The 17,457-nt window shown below is 38.6% G+C and overlaps 2 protein-coding genes and 1 non-coding gene across 4 annotated transcripts; all 3 read right to left on the minus strand.

Moving 5' to 3' along the window:
- Positions 1-2,131: 2,131 nt before the first annotated feature.
- LOC131644286 (probable aspartic proteinase GIP2) lies at positions 2,132-3,841 on the minus strand. The gene has a single exon (XM_058914746.1). The coding sequence runs from the start codon at positions 3,572-3,574 to the stop codon at positions 2,240-2,242; it is 1,335 nt and encodes a 444-aa protein (XP_058770729.1). The 5' UTR covers positions 3,575-3,841; the 3' UTR covers positions 2,132-2,239.
- A 152-nt stretch (positions 3,842-3,993) lies between these two features.
- On the minus strand, positions 3,994-7,435 carry LOC131644285 (cryptochrome-1-like). Of its 2 annotated transcripts, XM_058914745.1 has the most exons (6): positions 7,226-7,435; positions 6,607-7,002; positions 6,291-6,512; positions 5,174-5,880; positions 4,331-4,970; positions 3,994-4,253 (listed from the first exon to the last, which is right to left on the minus strand). In XM_058914745.1, exons 2-6 carry the CDS (start codon positions 6,920-6,922, stop codon positions 4,243-4,245), a joined length of 1,896 nt encoding a protein of 631 aa, XP_058770728.1. In that variant the 5' UTR covers positions 6,923-7,002; positions 7,226-7,435; the 3' UTR covers positions 3,994-4,242. The 2 variants fall into 2 exon arrangements, with proteins under 2 accessions (XP_058770728.1, XP_058770727.1); XM_058914744.1 differs by having other exon boundaries at positions 6,607-7,435.
- Positions 7,436-16,244: 8,809 nt separating this feature from the next.
- Positions 16,245-16,351, minus strand: LOC131645365 (small nucleolar RNA R71). Its single transcript, XR_009296993.1, has one exon. It is a non-coding gene; the product is annotated as a small nucleolar RNA R71 (small nucleolar RNA).
- Positions 16,352-17,457: the final 1,106 nt, after the last annotated feature.

Here is a 17,457-nt window from a genome sequence, read left to right on the forward strand (position 1 = left end):
TAAGGTGGAAGGTAAAGTCTTCAAATTTCTTGGCATTCTAGTGGGATCAAATCCTCGGAGGATTTCGACTTGGAATCCGATTTTGGAGAAAGTTAAGAGGCGTCTCATGGGTTGGAAAAATCGTTATCTCAATTTCGGAGGGCGAATTACTCTTTTAAAGTCCATTCTTTGCTCGCTATCTATTTTTACGATGTCTTTTTTTAGGATGCCGGCTAAGATTGTTAAAGAGCTAACTAAACTTCAAAGTAGTTTTTTGTGGGGAGGTTCGGAGGACCGTAGAAAGATTCATTGGGTGGGATGGAACGATATTTGCCTTCCGGTTGAAAAGGGAGGATTAGGAGTGAAGAAGATTGACGTTTTCAATGTTGCTCTTCTTGACAAATGGAGGTGGAGAATTCTTCAAGGACCGGATTCTATTTGGTACAATCTTTTATGTGCTAGGTATGGTGATATTTGCTTACAAGTGATCAATGGCGGAGATTTCACCCCTCTCCGGTCGTCTCAATCTCATTGGTGGAAGGACATCCTTGCCTTAGGTAAGAATCCCTCCAAGGATGCAATTGTTAACAATTGCAAGTTCAAGGTTGAAAGAGGGTACACCACTTCTTTTTGGCAAGCTAAGTGGCTTTGTAGTGATTCGTTAAAACACTCATATCCCTCTCTTTTCGCGGAGTCTTTGTTAAAGAGCGTTTCCGTCGCTAATATGGGAGGGTGGAAGGACGGAACTTGGTGCTGGGGGAGTTTCGGCATACCGGAATATGCTGCTGCTAGTGCTGTTCGGCACTCTCCTGGCTGGCAGTTCCGGGCAGAGGTGGAGGCGACTGGCTGCTACCTAGAGGGCCGGGATGCTGTGGCTTGGGAGCTTGACGCTAACGGCATTTTTTCGGTAAAATCTTGCTATAATTATTATGCTGGTTTTTTATGTCCTTTTGGTCCTTTTAATAGGAATGATGTAGCTCTCAATCTAGTTTGGAGGATGGATGTCCCGTTTAAGACAAAAGCATTTGGTTGGAGACTTATGCTTAACAGGTTACCAACGAAGGATCTTCTGAAGATTAGAGGTATGAGTTTTTCGGATGACTCGGATAATTGTGTTTTTTGCGATTCGGAATCCGAAAATATGGAGCATTCTTTTTTCAAGTGCTCTATTGTTAAGTTAATTTGGAGGAACATAGCGGAGTGGATTGGTATGTCGGATGTAATGGAGGAAGACCCTAAGGGGAGTTTCATGTTTTGTTACAACTTTTGTAAAAACATGAAATTGAAGGAGGGTAGACAAAGTTGCATTTGGATGGCTATTACTTGGTGTATATGGTTAGTTAGAAACGGTATTATTTTCCGGAAAGACTCATGGAGCGTTCTTAATACGGTTTGGGCAATTAAGACGTTGTTATGGAGATGGTCTTTCATGGGGGAAATTACTTACCCCAATTGTAATTTCTACGATTTTTGTAAGAAACCGTTGTTTTTTTTATCGTAGGGCCAATTGGTTGGCAATGTCTTTTTATCGAGTTTTATCTCGTTATCTTGTGTAACAGGTTTTGAGAACCCTTAGTTCTCCATCTAATATATTTTGCTTACACAAAAAAAAAACATATGGTTTGGTTTAGTATGAAACTCAGTAAGAACATCACACACCACTACGGGCCCGTTTGTTTTGGCTTTTTTTAAAAATGATTTTTATAGTGTTACAAAATTTTGTGAAAATTTTTTTTACAAAGAAACTTTTTATAGAAGCTTCAAATGAAAATTTTGTTTGAATAGTTATTCTTAAAATGTGATTTTAGGTATTTCATCTATTTATGGAGAAAAAATTTGGATATCAAAATTTCAAAAAATCACTTAATTTTGAAGCTATTTCAAATAGATTTTCATAAAAATCATTTTTGAAATATAACTTTTTGAAAAAATTGCGATTTTGACTAAGTTTTGGTCTTCAATAATCTATGTTTATGTTCTAGGATGTCAAAATTAGTGTTTCATTTTAGAAAAAACGAATATAAAAAAACTTGTAATATTTTGAAAAACGGTTTTGGAAAATCTATTTTAAAAAATAGAAAGAAAAAATCCATTTTTTTAAAGCTGAAACAAACAGGCCCTACATTTTCTCTAGAATTTGGATCCATCATAATTATATTAAGAAGTTTATGTCTATTAATTTAAACTATCATACATTATTTTTCCAAACATCAATACAAGAACCTCACTTATTCACCATCTAGTTTACACACATAAAGTTCTAAGCAGAAGAAGTAAAATTAAAGTTTACACAGTTATCATGCTCCAAGAACAATGAACTAAAACCAAGCCTCGAATTATCCAAATCAAATTGCAACAAGTTATTCTCCAACTGGTGTGCACCAATAGTAATTGCAGTCATTGGTTTTGAACCACCAACCACAAAACCAACTTGATCTGCTTTTGCACCATATTGTCCAGCATCCACAAAACCCAAACAAATCACATCACTATTACCAACAGAAACCATTGAATTAGCCCCAATGAAACTCCACTTAACCTTCTCATTCTGCAACACAAGTTCAATGCCCGGCACACCCGGTCCCATTGGCGAAAAACCAATGTCTTTGCTAGCAAAACATGTTCCAAATGGTGCTACTGGTGCAACTGTTGGAATTCCTAGCTCTTTCACAAAGGCCTCAGCAACAGCTTTGTAGATTGATGTTTCCATTACAGTGTAGGGATTAACCGTGCTGATTTTGGTTCCGCCGAAGCCTTTTCGGTCTATAGATAAAAGGGTTGTGTTGAGTTTAACATTTTTATCAGAAACTTTGATGGATTTCACACCAATGAAATACTCAGGTGACTTTTCACCTAAGAAAGAGCTTGGAGCAGTGCTAATAGGGTTTGTAACAAGAGGTGTAAAAGTGAGAACTTTTGATACATCGTTGTTGAGTTTATAAGGTCCATCACCAAAGAAAAGAACACCATTTGAATTTGGAAATGAACTAGATGCAGAACTTAAACAGATTGCGAACTTGTTTTTGAAACTGAAAGCTGATGAAAGCTGTGAAGGGAATGAAACTTTAGTCCTTCCAAGACCAGCCATACCTGTGACACCTTTGGGAAGACCGTTTTGTACAACTTTTGAGCCACAAATGAAGAGAAAGTTGGGAACAGAAACAGCTCTTGTGGAATAGTTTCCGTTTGTGGAATGTATTGAAACAGTATCTGAGTGAATGTCACCGTATGTGGAGACACCTGTTACTGTGTTGCTTGGTGAACGGCCACAGATTTTTTTACTACTGCAACCGTTTGAGCCGAAGAGTGAGCACTGAGATGAGGTGCAAAGGATTGGTTTTGAGGTGGATGAGACATGGTTGGTTTTTTCACAGTTGGCCCAAAAGTAGCCACCACCAAGATCTAGTGTTAGTTTGATTGGGACAAGTGGTGTTCCTTGTTTGATTTGGGTTGTGTATTGAGGTGTTGAGGATGAAGTGTCTTTTGAGATGGGGAGAACGAGTGCTTTTGGTTTGAAAGAGGTTTGAGCTATGGAGATGGAGATGGTGAAAGAGAGGAAGGATAAAAAGATGAGGAGTTTAGGTGAGAGAGACATTGGAACAAACAAGAGACAAAGAAAGAGAAACGTGTGATATAGTGTATTGATGATGAGAAAGAATGAAGAAAATGTGGTTATATAGGTTTGTTATGTGAGACTTTTCTTAGGGTTGTAGGATGATATTATGGCATTCAGCACATAGATCATTAATAAGTGTCGGTCAAGAATAGCAACTGAGTCGGTGGCAGTGAAAATGGAAAGTAGAGATTAGTACTATAGATAAGGCCTTGGTTGAGTTGAATTTTGGCACTTCAAGGCTTGGTTTTCGTTCACTCATTTTGGTGCAGTGAAAACTTAAATTTCACTGCCTCTGACACATCATATTCAAAAGAGTGTCTACATGTCAATATTGTGTTTTTGTTGGTGTTTTATAGGTATCAAGTTTTAAAGAAAAAACAAGGTAAATGCACCATGACTTATGCCTAATGAGAATAATTTATTATGTAGTAGATCAGTTAATGAAGTTTGTATACAAGATTGTTAGAATACTTAAAAACTTCTTATTGGAACAACTAAATAATATACATTGTTGGCTATTGTTTGAATTCGATTTCAGAACCATTTTATTCAGAATATAGCCACAGAAAACAGAATACACTTCATTTATGCCACCATTTTCTTTCCATGAAGAGATTGCACCTGCTACTGGATTCACATCACTAACCTCATGTTGCCCCTGCATGGAAAATGGTAATTCTTATCATTAGTAGCACACATATCCAACAAAGTGTAAGAAAGTATAAGCATGCTTACCATCTTTCCCTGAACTTTGCTCCATGTCAATTTGTTCTTGCCAAGGCCATTTTAGATTCGAAGATGAAGAGCATTGTTGTGGAACCGAAAATGAATATGTGCTTGTGCTACACTGCTTCTTACATGCGGAAGAATCAGCGGTAGAGCAAGTCTCTTGGTCAGGGCTTGAAACCTTACTGTCTTTCTCGTTATTTACCGAACTTTCCTGCTCCTTTCCCTTCTCTTCAGTACCTTTCTTTCTCTTTCTAATAGGTATTTCATTCTTAGGATCCGGAAGTGCTGGCACTTTCTGATCATTAGCTGAAATAGTAACACATGGACCCTTGTCCTTAAGGATAACTTTTGGAATGTCTTGATTTTCGTTGTCAACGACAACTTCATCCCTTGCTTCGGAGCCAGAAGCTTTTGATGCTGCTTGAATTTCCCACATTTTGAATATGGCTTGAGTGAGTTTTTCTCTGGCTAAATCTATATCGATTATTGGATTCGGATAGTTTTGACCTAACTCAACTCCTGATGCTCTAAGCACGCTGAGCGGCGCGTTCCAAGGATGATGGATCCACTCAGTTGGCATTCTTGCTAACTCGGGTAGCCATTGCCTTACATATTCTCCTTCTGGATCAAATTTAGATCCTAAAATCTGTCCAAACAACGAGACGAGTTTATCTACTGACATAAACGCTTGTGTGACTGTACGAGAGCTTTTGGAAACAGCCATGTGTTTTCGGCTTATTTCCATAAAACTCTCAAGATAGATTATGAAAACAGTTTATAGCATATATGAAATTTTGCAACAGTAAAATAAAATGGTATAGCAGATTATGATGTGAAAACAGGACAAACCTCGGGATCATCCAAGCGCTCGAGCTCGTGACCGTCTGGTAAGCATCCTGAGATATACTGCCAGCCAAGGATATCACATTCAAGGTCTGCATCCAAAAGTGTGTCCCAGAAATACTTCATTCCCCATTTCCAAGGCAGAAGCAACATTTTCACAGCGAAACTTGAAACTATTACTCTTATTCGGTTATGCATCCATCCGGTAGCCCAAAGTTCTCTCATTCCTGCATCAACTAAAGGATAGCCGGTCCTACCTTGTCTCCAAGTCTTAAAGTTAGAAGGATCGGCATTCCAAGGGAAAAAGCTCAAGTGACCAAGAAGTGCTCTCTCATGAGTGAACGGAAAATTGAAACAAAGATAGCGCGAATACTCTCTTAGACCAATTGCCCTGAGGAAAAGTGTTACACTTTCTTTGCCAACACTGTTGCCTTCATTTCCCCACGATATCTGCTTCACACGTGCCATTTGAAAAACTTTCCTCACGCTCAACTCTCCAAAGTGAAGATATGGGGACAAAAGTGAGGTCGAGTCTCCACCAACCTTTTGCCTATTCTTGGAGTAGTTGAGAAGTTGCTTGTCTATAAATTCTGTTAAAGCCTTGTTAGCATTGGCCCAACCTGGAGACCATGCACGTCCCAGTAACGCGTTGCTTGGTTTTTCCAAATCATTTTCAAGACCTAGGTCCTCTATTGAACATTTCTCTACTTTTCCTGTCATCCATAGGAGAAAAAAAATTGATCACATTAGTGCTAGTTTCCATAATTATACATTATATCAATGTTAAAGAGTTTCACATTTGATGAGATAAGGCCTAATTAAAAATGTAAGTATAGGCGGTATCAGAGACTATCCAAGATCCATTGGACTATCCACTATCAGAAGTTCGGAACTCTAAGAACACCGCCCTTACACCCCAGACTTGACATCTGGAGTGTGACTCGAGTGGCCCGATAGCGGGTATAAGGCGAGGACTACCCATCACTAAGAAACACATTTTCAGGCCTTATTTCATCTGCCCGGACTCTGAACAAACAGAACTATCAATGATACTTTAGCAAAAACCTGATACTAACATTCATATTATAATTAGGAAACAATAAAATCACGGTATTGTGCATACCTTTAGCTGGAATTAATTGCCATGGAGGAATAAATGAAACAGGTTCCATTTGCTTGTGTAAGCATCTCTGCCAAAAGGGATCAAAGGTTGTAAAAGCATGTCCCTTCTCATCATATAACTCCCAAGGCTCATACAAAAGATCTCCATTGTAACTTTTCACCGATACGCCAAGTTCAACTAATTTTTCTTTGATGTTATGGTCGCGAACAAGCGAAACAGGATCTAATAAAACAATCATAGTACAAAATTAGCAAAAACATTTAATCCACAACTCTAATATTATACAACAAACTACCTTATAAAGAACACTACTCACCATAGAGATGGTTAAACACTACTTTTGTAGCTTGAATAGCATTTATACACTCCAAAAGAGCATTAAGAGTACTATCAGTTTTGATCAACACAAGTCCAGCTCCAAGAGATTTCAATGACTGATCCAAATGAGCAAGAGATTGCTTCAACCACCACCTCGAAACTCGACCCGGATAAAACTGTCCTTCCTCTTTAGGACACCATATAAACACAGGAAACACAGAACCATCCCTAGCAGCAGCAGCTAGTGCTGGATTATCCTCAATTCTAAGATCCCTCCTAAACCAAACAATGGTTCTATTACTATTACTACCCATGTTCTTCTATCTAGCCTTCAAACTTTCATTCCTTAACCAAACCTCTAAACTTAATATAATACAATAACTCTAAACTTCACCTGAAAACAAAAGTTCAAAACATGGTTTTTCTCTCAAACATCAAATATCTCAAGAATAATATTAATAATTGATACCCTAAAATTGACTACAAAGATTGGATCTGAAATTTTGTCAAAAAGTAAACAAAAGATATGTATATCAGCACAGAATAAGAACCTCAAATCAATACTAAAAATAGACCTAACAAAACAGTTAGCTTATCTTGATATCCAACTTGCATACCACTTTACTATCTGGAAGGTATCCAAACCAAAACCAAACCAAACCAAAAACCAACTCAGCACACACACATGTCCTTGTCACAAATTTGAAGGCATCAAAGTATATAATAAAAATAAACCCTTAAGCTTCAAAGTTGAGAGAATTATGATAAGAAAGATGATATATGAAATGATTATATTGAGTTGTTGGCAATGAAAGTTACTATGAGACAAGAAAGCACCAAAATCTTATCAAGGAAAAAGGTGGAGGAAGTGATAACATACAGTGTATGTAGGGAATGAGGAGAGGTGGCAGTGTGTGATTAGTGTATGATGATCACGTGGTGGAGATCACATGGGAAAGAGAAAGGATGTATAGTGATGATAGTGGGAGACAGATACATATGATCATGATGATATTTTTGTCAACAAAGACAAAAGGATAAGAAGAACATGGAACATGTCATACTACTAGGGGCTACTAGCAGCTTCCATGATTTCACGATTGTGGATTTAATTATTTTTCACCAAATATTATTACTATTATGTTGTATGAGTAACAACAGCAGTTGTGAATATTAAATTGAGAATTTCTATGTATAAATTTAATGGGTTTGGTATAATTAATTTCTATAAACAATTTAATGAGCAATTATTTAATGAAATCATATTGACTAATGACTATGTCGGTAATACTATGTCGGTAAACAACCAAAGAGAGAAAATAGAGAAAGAATAAATAATAAAATAAATTAATAGCAAGCAAACATGTTACAAACTACATTACTACTTCTTTTTGGAGAACAAAATCAATTCTTTTAAAAATTATACTTATTATCGTAGGTGACACAATGAAATGAGAAAAATTATATGCAGTGTAAAATAATGTTTTTCTATCAATCAATCACTATCATATATTTTGTTAAACCATACTTATATTTTTAAGTTAGTTGTATGTCATGGCTGAATAATAATTTTTGTTGAAGGGTGATATAAAACTATTTTAGTGTGGTATCTTTAGTCTACCTTTAATATGTTCAATGTAACGCCCGTAAATGTGTTTTTCTGATTAATTGTGATGTTTGCTACATTTTCCTAAATTTTACCGTTTTTGAGTCGAGTCAGTCGGTAAATATTAATTATGTTAATATTTTACTTATTACTTTCCATGTGTGTAATTATTATGTTTTGGGTGTTAATTGGTTAGAATTAATGTTTAGTAACATTTGGGCCAAAATTAGAATTTATGAAAGTTGAGTGGAGGATAATGAGAAGTAGAGAAATAGAAAGAGATATAGAGAGAAAAAGAGATATTTTGAGATATTTTGGGAAAGAAAGAAAGAGAACTTGTGAAGAGAAGAAAAAGAAGAGAAAAACAAAGAGAAGAAGAGAAGTGTAGGAATCCAAACCAAGCTAGAGCCAAGAATCTAACCAAGGTAAGGGGGATGAATCTAGTTTATCTTGATTGTATGGTTCTTATAGTTTTGTGTGTTTTGTTCTTGTTCTTGCTCTTTTCTAAGCTTGATCAACAATGGTAAATTGGGTGTTTTGTGAGCTTTGAAGTTATAAACTTGATCTTGTGGTGTGTATGTGTACTATGATGATAGATATTCCCATGGATCATGTTTGTTTTTCATTTCTCCATGTTTTCTTGCTCATGAAGAAATTGTTAGGTTATTGACATTTAGTGAGTGAGCCATGGATCATTGATTGATAGAGTGAATATATGGCATGTATGGGTTGTGTAGGGAAGCTTATTTGAGGTTTTGAGAGGATTGGATGGGGTTTTGCAGGTCTGTAGCAGAACTGATTTTTCTAGGTTTACGCAGGTCCGCTGAGCGGAGGGGGTCCGCTGAGCGGAGGTCCTTTTGCAGAAAAATCTCTGTGAAGGTCCGCTGAGCAGAGGTTCTGTAATTTTTGTTTGATGATTCCCTGTCTGGGTCCGCTGAGCGGAGCTCAAGCGGACTGTGCGAAATTTTGTTTTCCAAACTTCGTTTTGTTGTATCTTTTGAACCGTAGGTCGTTTCTACGCGCCGTTTGAAGTATTATGAGAACCCTTGAGTATGCTTTATGATAAGGAGGGGTGTGTTGATGGTTGAATGAATTTTTCATAAATGTATTTTTGTGAAATGATATTTGCTAATCAAGTATGTTTTGACGGTATATGTGTGCTGTGTGAATATGAACGCCTGAGTGGCAATTTTGATGATGTATCCGTGTGGAATAATATAACCAGTGTGATGTAGATATGTGACCGAGTTATATTGTTGTTGTTGTTATGTAATTGAGTCGTTTGTATGCACAGCATGACATTTCATTACGTTAATGGCGGAATGCTATTAACAGGTGGCCTGAATTGGCAATTATTACCAGTGGGAGCTTAGTGCTCGGTAAAAAGGTGTATTTGCCCAAGTGGCAAGAGGTCATCAGTGGGGGCTAGATGCTCGATGACGATTAGTCGTAGCTTACTGCTCGACAAAGGTGTATTTTCCTGAGGGAAAGAAGTCCCAGCATAATGCTCGGCAAGGTGTATTTGTCATAATGACAAGGAGGAGTTTTACTCCGGATTTGGTACCACATGCATACGCATAGTCGAGTCTCATTCATCATCGTCAGTCTTTATAATTTATGTTATCATTCATGTACCGCATTACTTATATATTGACTGTGGTTGACTTATTGGATTATCTTGTTATATGATTCTTAATGATATTTGTGGGCATTACTATATTGATCATGCTTTCATTATGAATTATATTCTCACCCTTCTGCCTTAATGTTACCTACTCGTGGGTAATGTGCAGGTGATCCGCAAGTGTAGGTGCTCTCTGTGTAGTCGTCCGTTTTGGTGTCGTCCGCTCGTGATACGTAACACCTAGGGGGGATCGAACACTTATTTTGTAGATAATGCTTATAGGATCCTTTTGATGTATATTTGATCCTTTAGATGCATTCGTATTATGTATTTTTGGATACCTTCTCATACGGTGTATTTTGGAGGAATGTTGTGGATATTTTGTTTACCGATGCATATATATAAGTATGAATACATTCAGGTGTTTATGAGTATCCGTCCTCTTTGATTATTTGTGTTACGCATCTTTTGCGAGTATGTTATGTTTGGTTATGTGGTTACTTAAGTGTAACGCCCTAATTGTTTTTATGAATTTAATTTTTATACTCTGATATTTGTACCTATATGCCTGGGTAGAATTGGGGTGTTACATTCAACATATAACAAATGTGAGTTTTAGTGCAGTCGCCACCCAATCTTCGAGCTTCTTCGCAGGCGTAACTTCTACAATGGGGACCTCGTCGTCGTGTGGAGAACGACCGACAGCTTGGTATTCGTTAGATATGTCGAGCACGGCGTCGTTCCGAGCGTCGTCAGCCATTTACCTGAAAAGCAGAGGAAATAGTGAATTCGACTTGTCAAATCCACCCTTCCACCGCAAGTCAAGTGAAAGGGCGAGGAGAACGGACGACGAGGGTTATCTTATCAACACTCGGCGCTACGAGGGTTTTCCTCGACAACATTTACACCTACCTGATGAAAGCCTGTTGACCCCACTAGCCCTCGGCCGCCAAATTCAAAATACGTTCGAGAAAACCTCACTCTCACTAGACAATCTCCTCATCTCGATCAACCCGTGCCCGGCAAATTTAAAAGCGCGGTCGGAAATACAATACTCTCCCAAGTTTTTCCCTCGCCGCATTCAAGACGCAATCGACACACGCATAATTTCCCTCGTCCCACTTAATATGTGCCTGACAAACGCATACAAAAAACATCCATTTATTCCCAATCTGCTCGGCAAACTCATCGCTAGATCTCCTAATTCCTTAACAAAAACTACCAGGTGGATACAAATAAAGGGAAAGAGGAGCACTTACGCGATTTGAGAGAAGGCGGAGGGAGATCACAAAGCTGAAGAAGACGAAATCTTTAAGCGAACCGTGGGAGAATTCTTTGAGTAATAAATGAGTGGCCTCCCTACTCCTTATATAGGGAAGGACACGGGGAAACGGGAAAGGCGTCATGATTGCCTAGGAAACTCAAAAGGCATCATTATTGCGAAGGCCAAAAGGCGGCTCTAGACACAGGGAAACGGGCGTTATGAGTGCCTAGGAAGCTCAAAAGGCATCATTATTACCTAGGCCAAAAGGAGGCTCTAGGTAATAATGGCGCCCCAGGTGACTGCTGCGTGCCAACCAAAGCCTGACACGCGCTAAATCGAAATGTTTCGCATTCTGGACCAACAATCACGCCTTCCATCTCCTCGACTAAAAACATCACACTCCCTGTGCCCGCCGTCTCCTCGACCAGAACAGTTTTCCTCCGAGGAAATTCTGCTCTTTTCGAGTCAATGACGTTTCCCGACTTGGAGATCCTAATTCACCACGAGCATACGTTCGAGCACATACTCGGCCAAGCCCCTTAGCAAAAATCGTCGCTCCCACAAGAACAACGACTTAGGGGGCTCCTGTTCCAGACTGGGCCGAGCAGGCCCAAACGCTTACCTTTAGGCCAAGCAGGCCCAAGCCACTTGGCTAGCCGAGCAGGCCCAATCTGCTTAGGCCCAACTCCCAGTAACTGTTACGAAGTAGCCACGTGCAAAGACCACGTGGTCAAAACAACAGAGAAGGATTCGGTCAACCACCTCTGAACTCTATGCCATGCTTACCCAGAACGTGAGCCACTTACTGACTCAGCCCTAGTAGAGGGAGTTATGGCAGTTTCCTAGCATGTGGGCCTCCAATTGGATTTGGCCCAATTAGGAAACGTTGACCCAGCGCTAGGGGCTATAAATACCCCTTTTCACTAGAGAGTCATGTATTCATTCATTCTTCCTAAAACTTGTGCTTGCTCTCTCTAATTGCTACTTACTTTGGCATCGGAGAACCTTGCAGGTACCCCCCCCCCCCTTTCTGTCCATCCAGCCAGATCCAGCTGCCGTGACGATCCATTCTGATCAAGTTAGATCACATAGTGTTTTATGTAATAAGTGTCATTCATTATTATTATTATAGTGACAATGAGTTACGTGGTTCTATGTAATGTGCAAGTATAATCATCATTTGGTCTTGGTGATTAAAAATGTCAAGCGGTTTAAAAGAGGGCAACTCCATAAGTAAAACTGTGGTTGGACTTAATAAGTCAAGAAGTTTTTTGTGATAACTATTAAAAAGGGAGTTGACTACAACAATTCAATGGTTCATGATGGTGACATCCAAATAAGATACTACAATCTCATCCGTCAAAGATATCAAGTTCCAGTTGAAAGGGATAGACATTGTTAAATCAATAAAGGAATTTGAAGACTTGAAGTTATGATCTTTTAAGCTTGAAAACTTGAATTTTTGAAAGTATGAAAGTTCATTTGGTCATGTGTGTATGATTGACCCGGTCTTGATCAATTTATTGTAAAAGGAACAATAGTAAGTCTTGAGATACTAAGGCAATAACACACACACACACACGAACACACACACACAAGAAAATAGTCACCCATGTTTCCAAGAAAAAACTATTTTCTATACAACTATTTCTCGATCTCTCTAACTCTCTATATATGAATCACACAAGTCCAACCAGTTTTAAAATATTTTTCAATCCCCTTAGATACCTTCTATGATTTTCCAAATTTGAAGAACACATTTATAAGAATATATACCCTTGCCTCTCTAAGTTTTCCTTAGAATTGTCACCTTTTCCCTAAGTCTTTCAGGCTACATTATGAATGTTGTTGTAGAAAGAATGATAAAGACACACATTTATAACCGCTAAAACTCAATAGAACCATAACATGCCAAAAAAATCTATGTTAAAATATTATTAATATCTTACAATATCGTTTATATTAATTTAGAGTGTCTTAGGGTATCTCCTAATATCAAATTTTATATTAGTTATTGGTGAACTAAAACGAAGAAGCCCATTTCTTGTGAATCACTCGAACCATACCAGATGCTAGATGATTGCCCGTTGCCATAATAGGATGAACTCTGATTTGCCTTTGCCACGCCGTAAACCATCAACACCTTCATTGTGGATCACCTGTCATTGTCAATGGTCCCTAGGACGTCGTTGTTGTGGTTCTGTCACCCTTCGCCGACCTTTCAACTACTTTTTGACTTTCTGCAACTTTGGTTTCTAATAATCTCAAAATACGATTTTCTTCTCCTTATCACTTAAGGTTGTAAGGCATAATTCTACAATTCTTCGCACTGACTTTAAACTGTGGTGATTCTAATTTACCCATCAACCACTTTGCTCCTCTCTACCATGTTGAAATTGCTATTCAAGAACCTTGATCAAGTTCAAGTCACATTTGAACCTTGATATTACCACTTGCATATATTTGTTTCCCACCACTTTTTCATGCTTAGGTAATCTAACAAGCCCACAAACATGGTTCTTCAAATATATTTGACTCCACCTGCTTTTGTCTGTCTTAATGAGAGTCGGTGTTTCTGAGTTTTGTAAACTTCAACCACATCTATATCATTACAACCAATACCATCTTAATTCTACCTTTGAGATGATATAATTTCCTTCATTACCTTATCACGAGTCAAATGATAATTAGATGTCTCTGTAATCGTTCCTTCACTACTATTAATTTCCATATAATGAACCTACTGATAACACGATTTTATATCGTATATTTAGCCTAAAATCCATAGATATTTATAGCATTTTCCGTTTATTATGTTAATTTATTATGATATTACGCGTGTATTTGCTTTATTTCAGGTTTTACACTTCAATTACGAATATTTGCGAAAAGGAAAGAAAATCGAGCTTAAATGACCAATATTTATGCCTAAAAGATGAAAAGGGAGTGCTGAAGTGAAAGAAGGGTGCAATTAGGACCCAAAAGGCCCAAAAGAGATATTCAGCCCACCATGAATCAAAAGGCGCGTGGCCCAGACCTGCAAGCAAGTGGAGACGCACGTCTCCACGTTCTCTTCAGCCACGTCACCAAGAGGAGACGCCCGTCTCCAACTGCCCAAGATTTTCTCCACTTGAGACGCACGTCTCAAGTCTTCCTGAAGAAACGGAGACCCACGTCTCCACGCCCAGTCTGCAGAAAGTTCCTCCATTCACGGATTCCAACTGCAAACCTCCTCCTATAAATAGGACCTGCTATCCCACTTCCAAAGAGTCCGATTTCCTGCCAACGAAGTGCTGCCGAAATTGTACCGCGAACTGCTTTTCCTTATTCTGCTTTCATTTAACCGTCTATTTTCTCACAACGATTTCTACACTGGAAATTGTTGTGAACTTTTCATAGATCTAGCCTTACGTTAGGTTTATCGCTTTATTTTCCTTGTTTTTATTTTCTGCCATTTAAATTCCGAAGAACGATCCAGCCAACCTGTGGTGGAAGTTCGAGTACTTCAAGATTCAATTCAATCCAGATTTATTTTAATTCAGGTTTTTTATTTACCGCCTTATTTATATTAATTATTTGCATGATATATTATATGCCATTTAATATGCTTATTATTATGAACCGAACCGATTTATGCATGTTTAATCGTATTGATATGTCTGGCTAAAATATTAAAGGTGTCGGTATGTAGAGTAAGTTAACCGTAGGGATCCGAAATAAATTGGCTTAAATTATGTTTTATTAATTATCACTTATTTTTGGTTTATATGTCTAGTTTGATTAGTAAGTCTTAAAACCAATAGAGCGAAAGTTTGAGGGATTAGGACGGTCAAAGGTTAAAATCAATAGAGCGAAAGTTTGAGATCTTTAACTGGATAGTAGACATAGGACATTAGTTTTAAGGATGGCGAAAGCGTATTAAAACTAATTGGAACTTATTTATTTTCAAAAATTGTTTTTACACTCGAGCGGGATGGCGAAAGCGTACGTTAGGGATATTAGCATGTTCCGAGTCAACAGAGCGAAAGTTTGAGATTAGGAGATTTAAATAGATAACGACCTCGTAAAATAGGCATTTTATTAATTACATTGTTTCCAAAAAGCTCTTCTAAAATCTAATGGGATGGCGAAAGCGTACATTAGGATTAGGATAGTAGTCTGACTCAACAGAGCGAAAGTTTGAGACGAGGATTTTTAACCAATTGCAATTAGTAAAGATTTTTAATTTAATTATGCAAAAGCCAATGGACCTTCGGATTTCCTGTAGTTAAACGAAATACATACTGATACCTGTCTTTTATTATTATTCTTTATTCTCTCACAATCACTTTCCCTTAGGAACAATCGAAATTTTAGTACTCCTAGCTTTACATAGTAACCTTAGATAACGGTAGATCGATTTATAGTCCCTGTGGATTCGATATCTTTTAAAACTACACGACACGACTGTGCACTTGCAGTTATCAGATTTATAGACACGTAAAGTCGCGATCAAGTTTTTGGCGCCGTTGCCGGGGACTATTTAAGTCGATATCGTAACTCACTGTTACACCGTAGAGACTAGGAAAATTCTTCCCTTTCTTTTTGAACGATTGTATGCCAAATACTCGTTCACAAGGAGGAGACTTAATACAACGAATTAACGAGATCGAACGTTTCATTAACGTTAAACGTCGAGCTCGCAACCTTCCCGAAGTAGCAGAAATTCCGATTAATCAGGAATTGATTTTTACTGATCAAATCAATCAAATCACCCCGAAGTTAGAGATGGCTGCTATTCGTCCTCTTAGAGACTATGCCGCTCCTTCGCGCGCTGAACCGCATTCAAGTATCGCACCACCTGCGATTGAAGCGAACAATTTCGAGCTGAAACCTTCACTGGTCCAAGCTGTTCAACAGAATCAATTCTCTGGAAGCCCTGTAGACGACCCCAATCTCCATTTATCTGTGTTCGTGCAATACGCCGACACTATCAAAGCCAACAACGTTAGTTCCGAAGCTATTCGATTACGCCTTTTTCCTTTCTCCTTGAGAGATAGAGCGAGAGCGTGGCTTCAATCCCTGCCTTCCAATTCCATAACTACGTGGGACGAATTGAAGAGAGTATTCTTAGCAAGATACTTTCCGCCTAGCAAAACTGCTATGCTTAGAGGTCAAATCAACGGATTTACCCAGAAAGATAACGAATCGCTTTTCGAAGCTTGGGAACGTTACAAGGACATGCTTAGAATATGCCCTCATCATGGACTCGAACCATGGCTGATCATCCATACCTTTTATGGTGGTCTCTTATATAACACTAAAATGACTATAGATGCCGCTGCTGGCGGAGCATTAATGGACAAACCCCATGATGAAGCATACAAACTCATAGAGAACATGGCACAAAACCATTACCAATGGGGAGGAGAACGCGCCGCTCTAGAGAAAGCCCAAACCAAAGGAGGAATGTACGAAATTAGTGGTATAGACCGCGTTAACGCTAAAGTAGACGCTTTAACTCAAAAGATCGAGAATTTGACCATCACTCCTTCAGCCACCGCTGCCGCTGTAGCACCTAACTGCGAGATTTGTGGATTGACTGGGCATGTAGTTGCTGAATGCCAACTCTTGACTGGAGTCCCATCTGATCAAGTAAATTACGCTCAAGGAAACCCTTATTCTAACACGTACAACCCTGGATGGAAAAACCACCCGAACTTTTCTTATAAGAACAACAATGCGTTGTACGCGCCTGGACAAGCACCTGCTGTACCACCTGGCTACCAAAAAGCGCCTGTAGCTGCTCAAAACACCCCTAGGAAGTCAAACCTAGAAATCATGATGGAGAACTTCATAGCTTCCCAACAACAAACCAATAAAGACTTCCTGAATCAAAACATCCACAATAGCGAGCAACTAAAACAACTATCGAACAAAGTAGATGCTTTAGCTACGCATAACAAAATGTTAGAAACTCAAATCTCACAAGTAGCTCAACAACAAGCACCTACTGCTGCCCCTGCTGGCACGTTTCCTGCTCAACCACAACCTAATCCTAAAGGACATGCGAACGCGATAACACTACGAAGTGGAACTAATTACGATGGACCCATAGATCCTAGAACCCAAAACGTACCCATGTCACAACAAGAGCCAAAGAAAACCCAAAAGAAAACAACCGACGAACAAACTGCTAAGACTGATAAGAACAATAACGAAGTGGAACCCGAAAAAGAGAAACCTTATGTTCCACCACCACCTTACAAGCCACCAATCCCTTACCCTCAAAGATTAGCCAAATCAAAAACCGAAGCGCAATTTAAAAGATTTGTAGAACTTCTGAAGCAATTAAACATAACCATACCATTCACAG

The sequence above is a fragment of the Vicia villosa genome, linkage group LG1 (assembly GCF_029867415.1).
Source record: "Vicia villosa cultivar HV-30 ecotype Madison, WI linkage group LG1, Vvil1.0, whole genome shotgun sequence".
Lineage (NCBI taxonomy): Eukaryota > Viridiplantae > Streptophyta > Magnoliopsida > Fabales > Fabaceae > Vicia > Vicia villosa.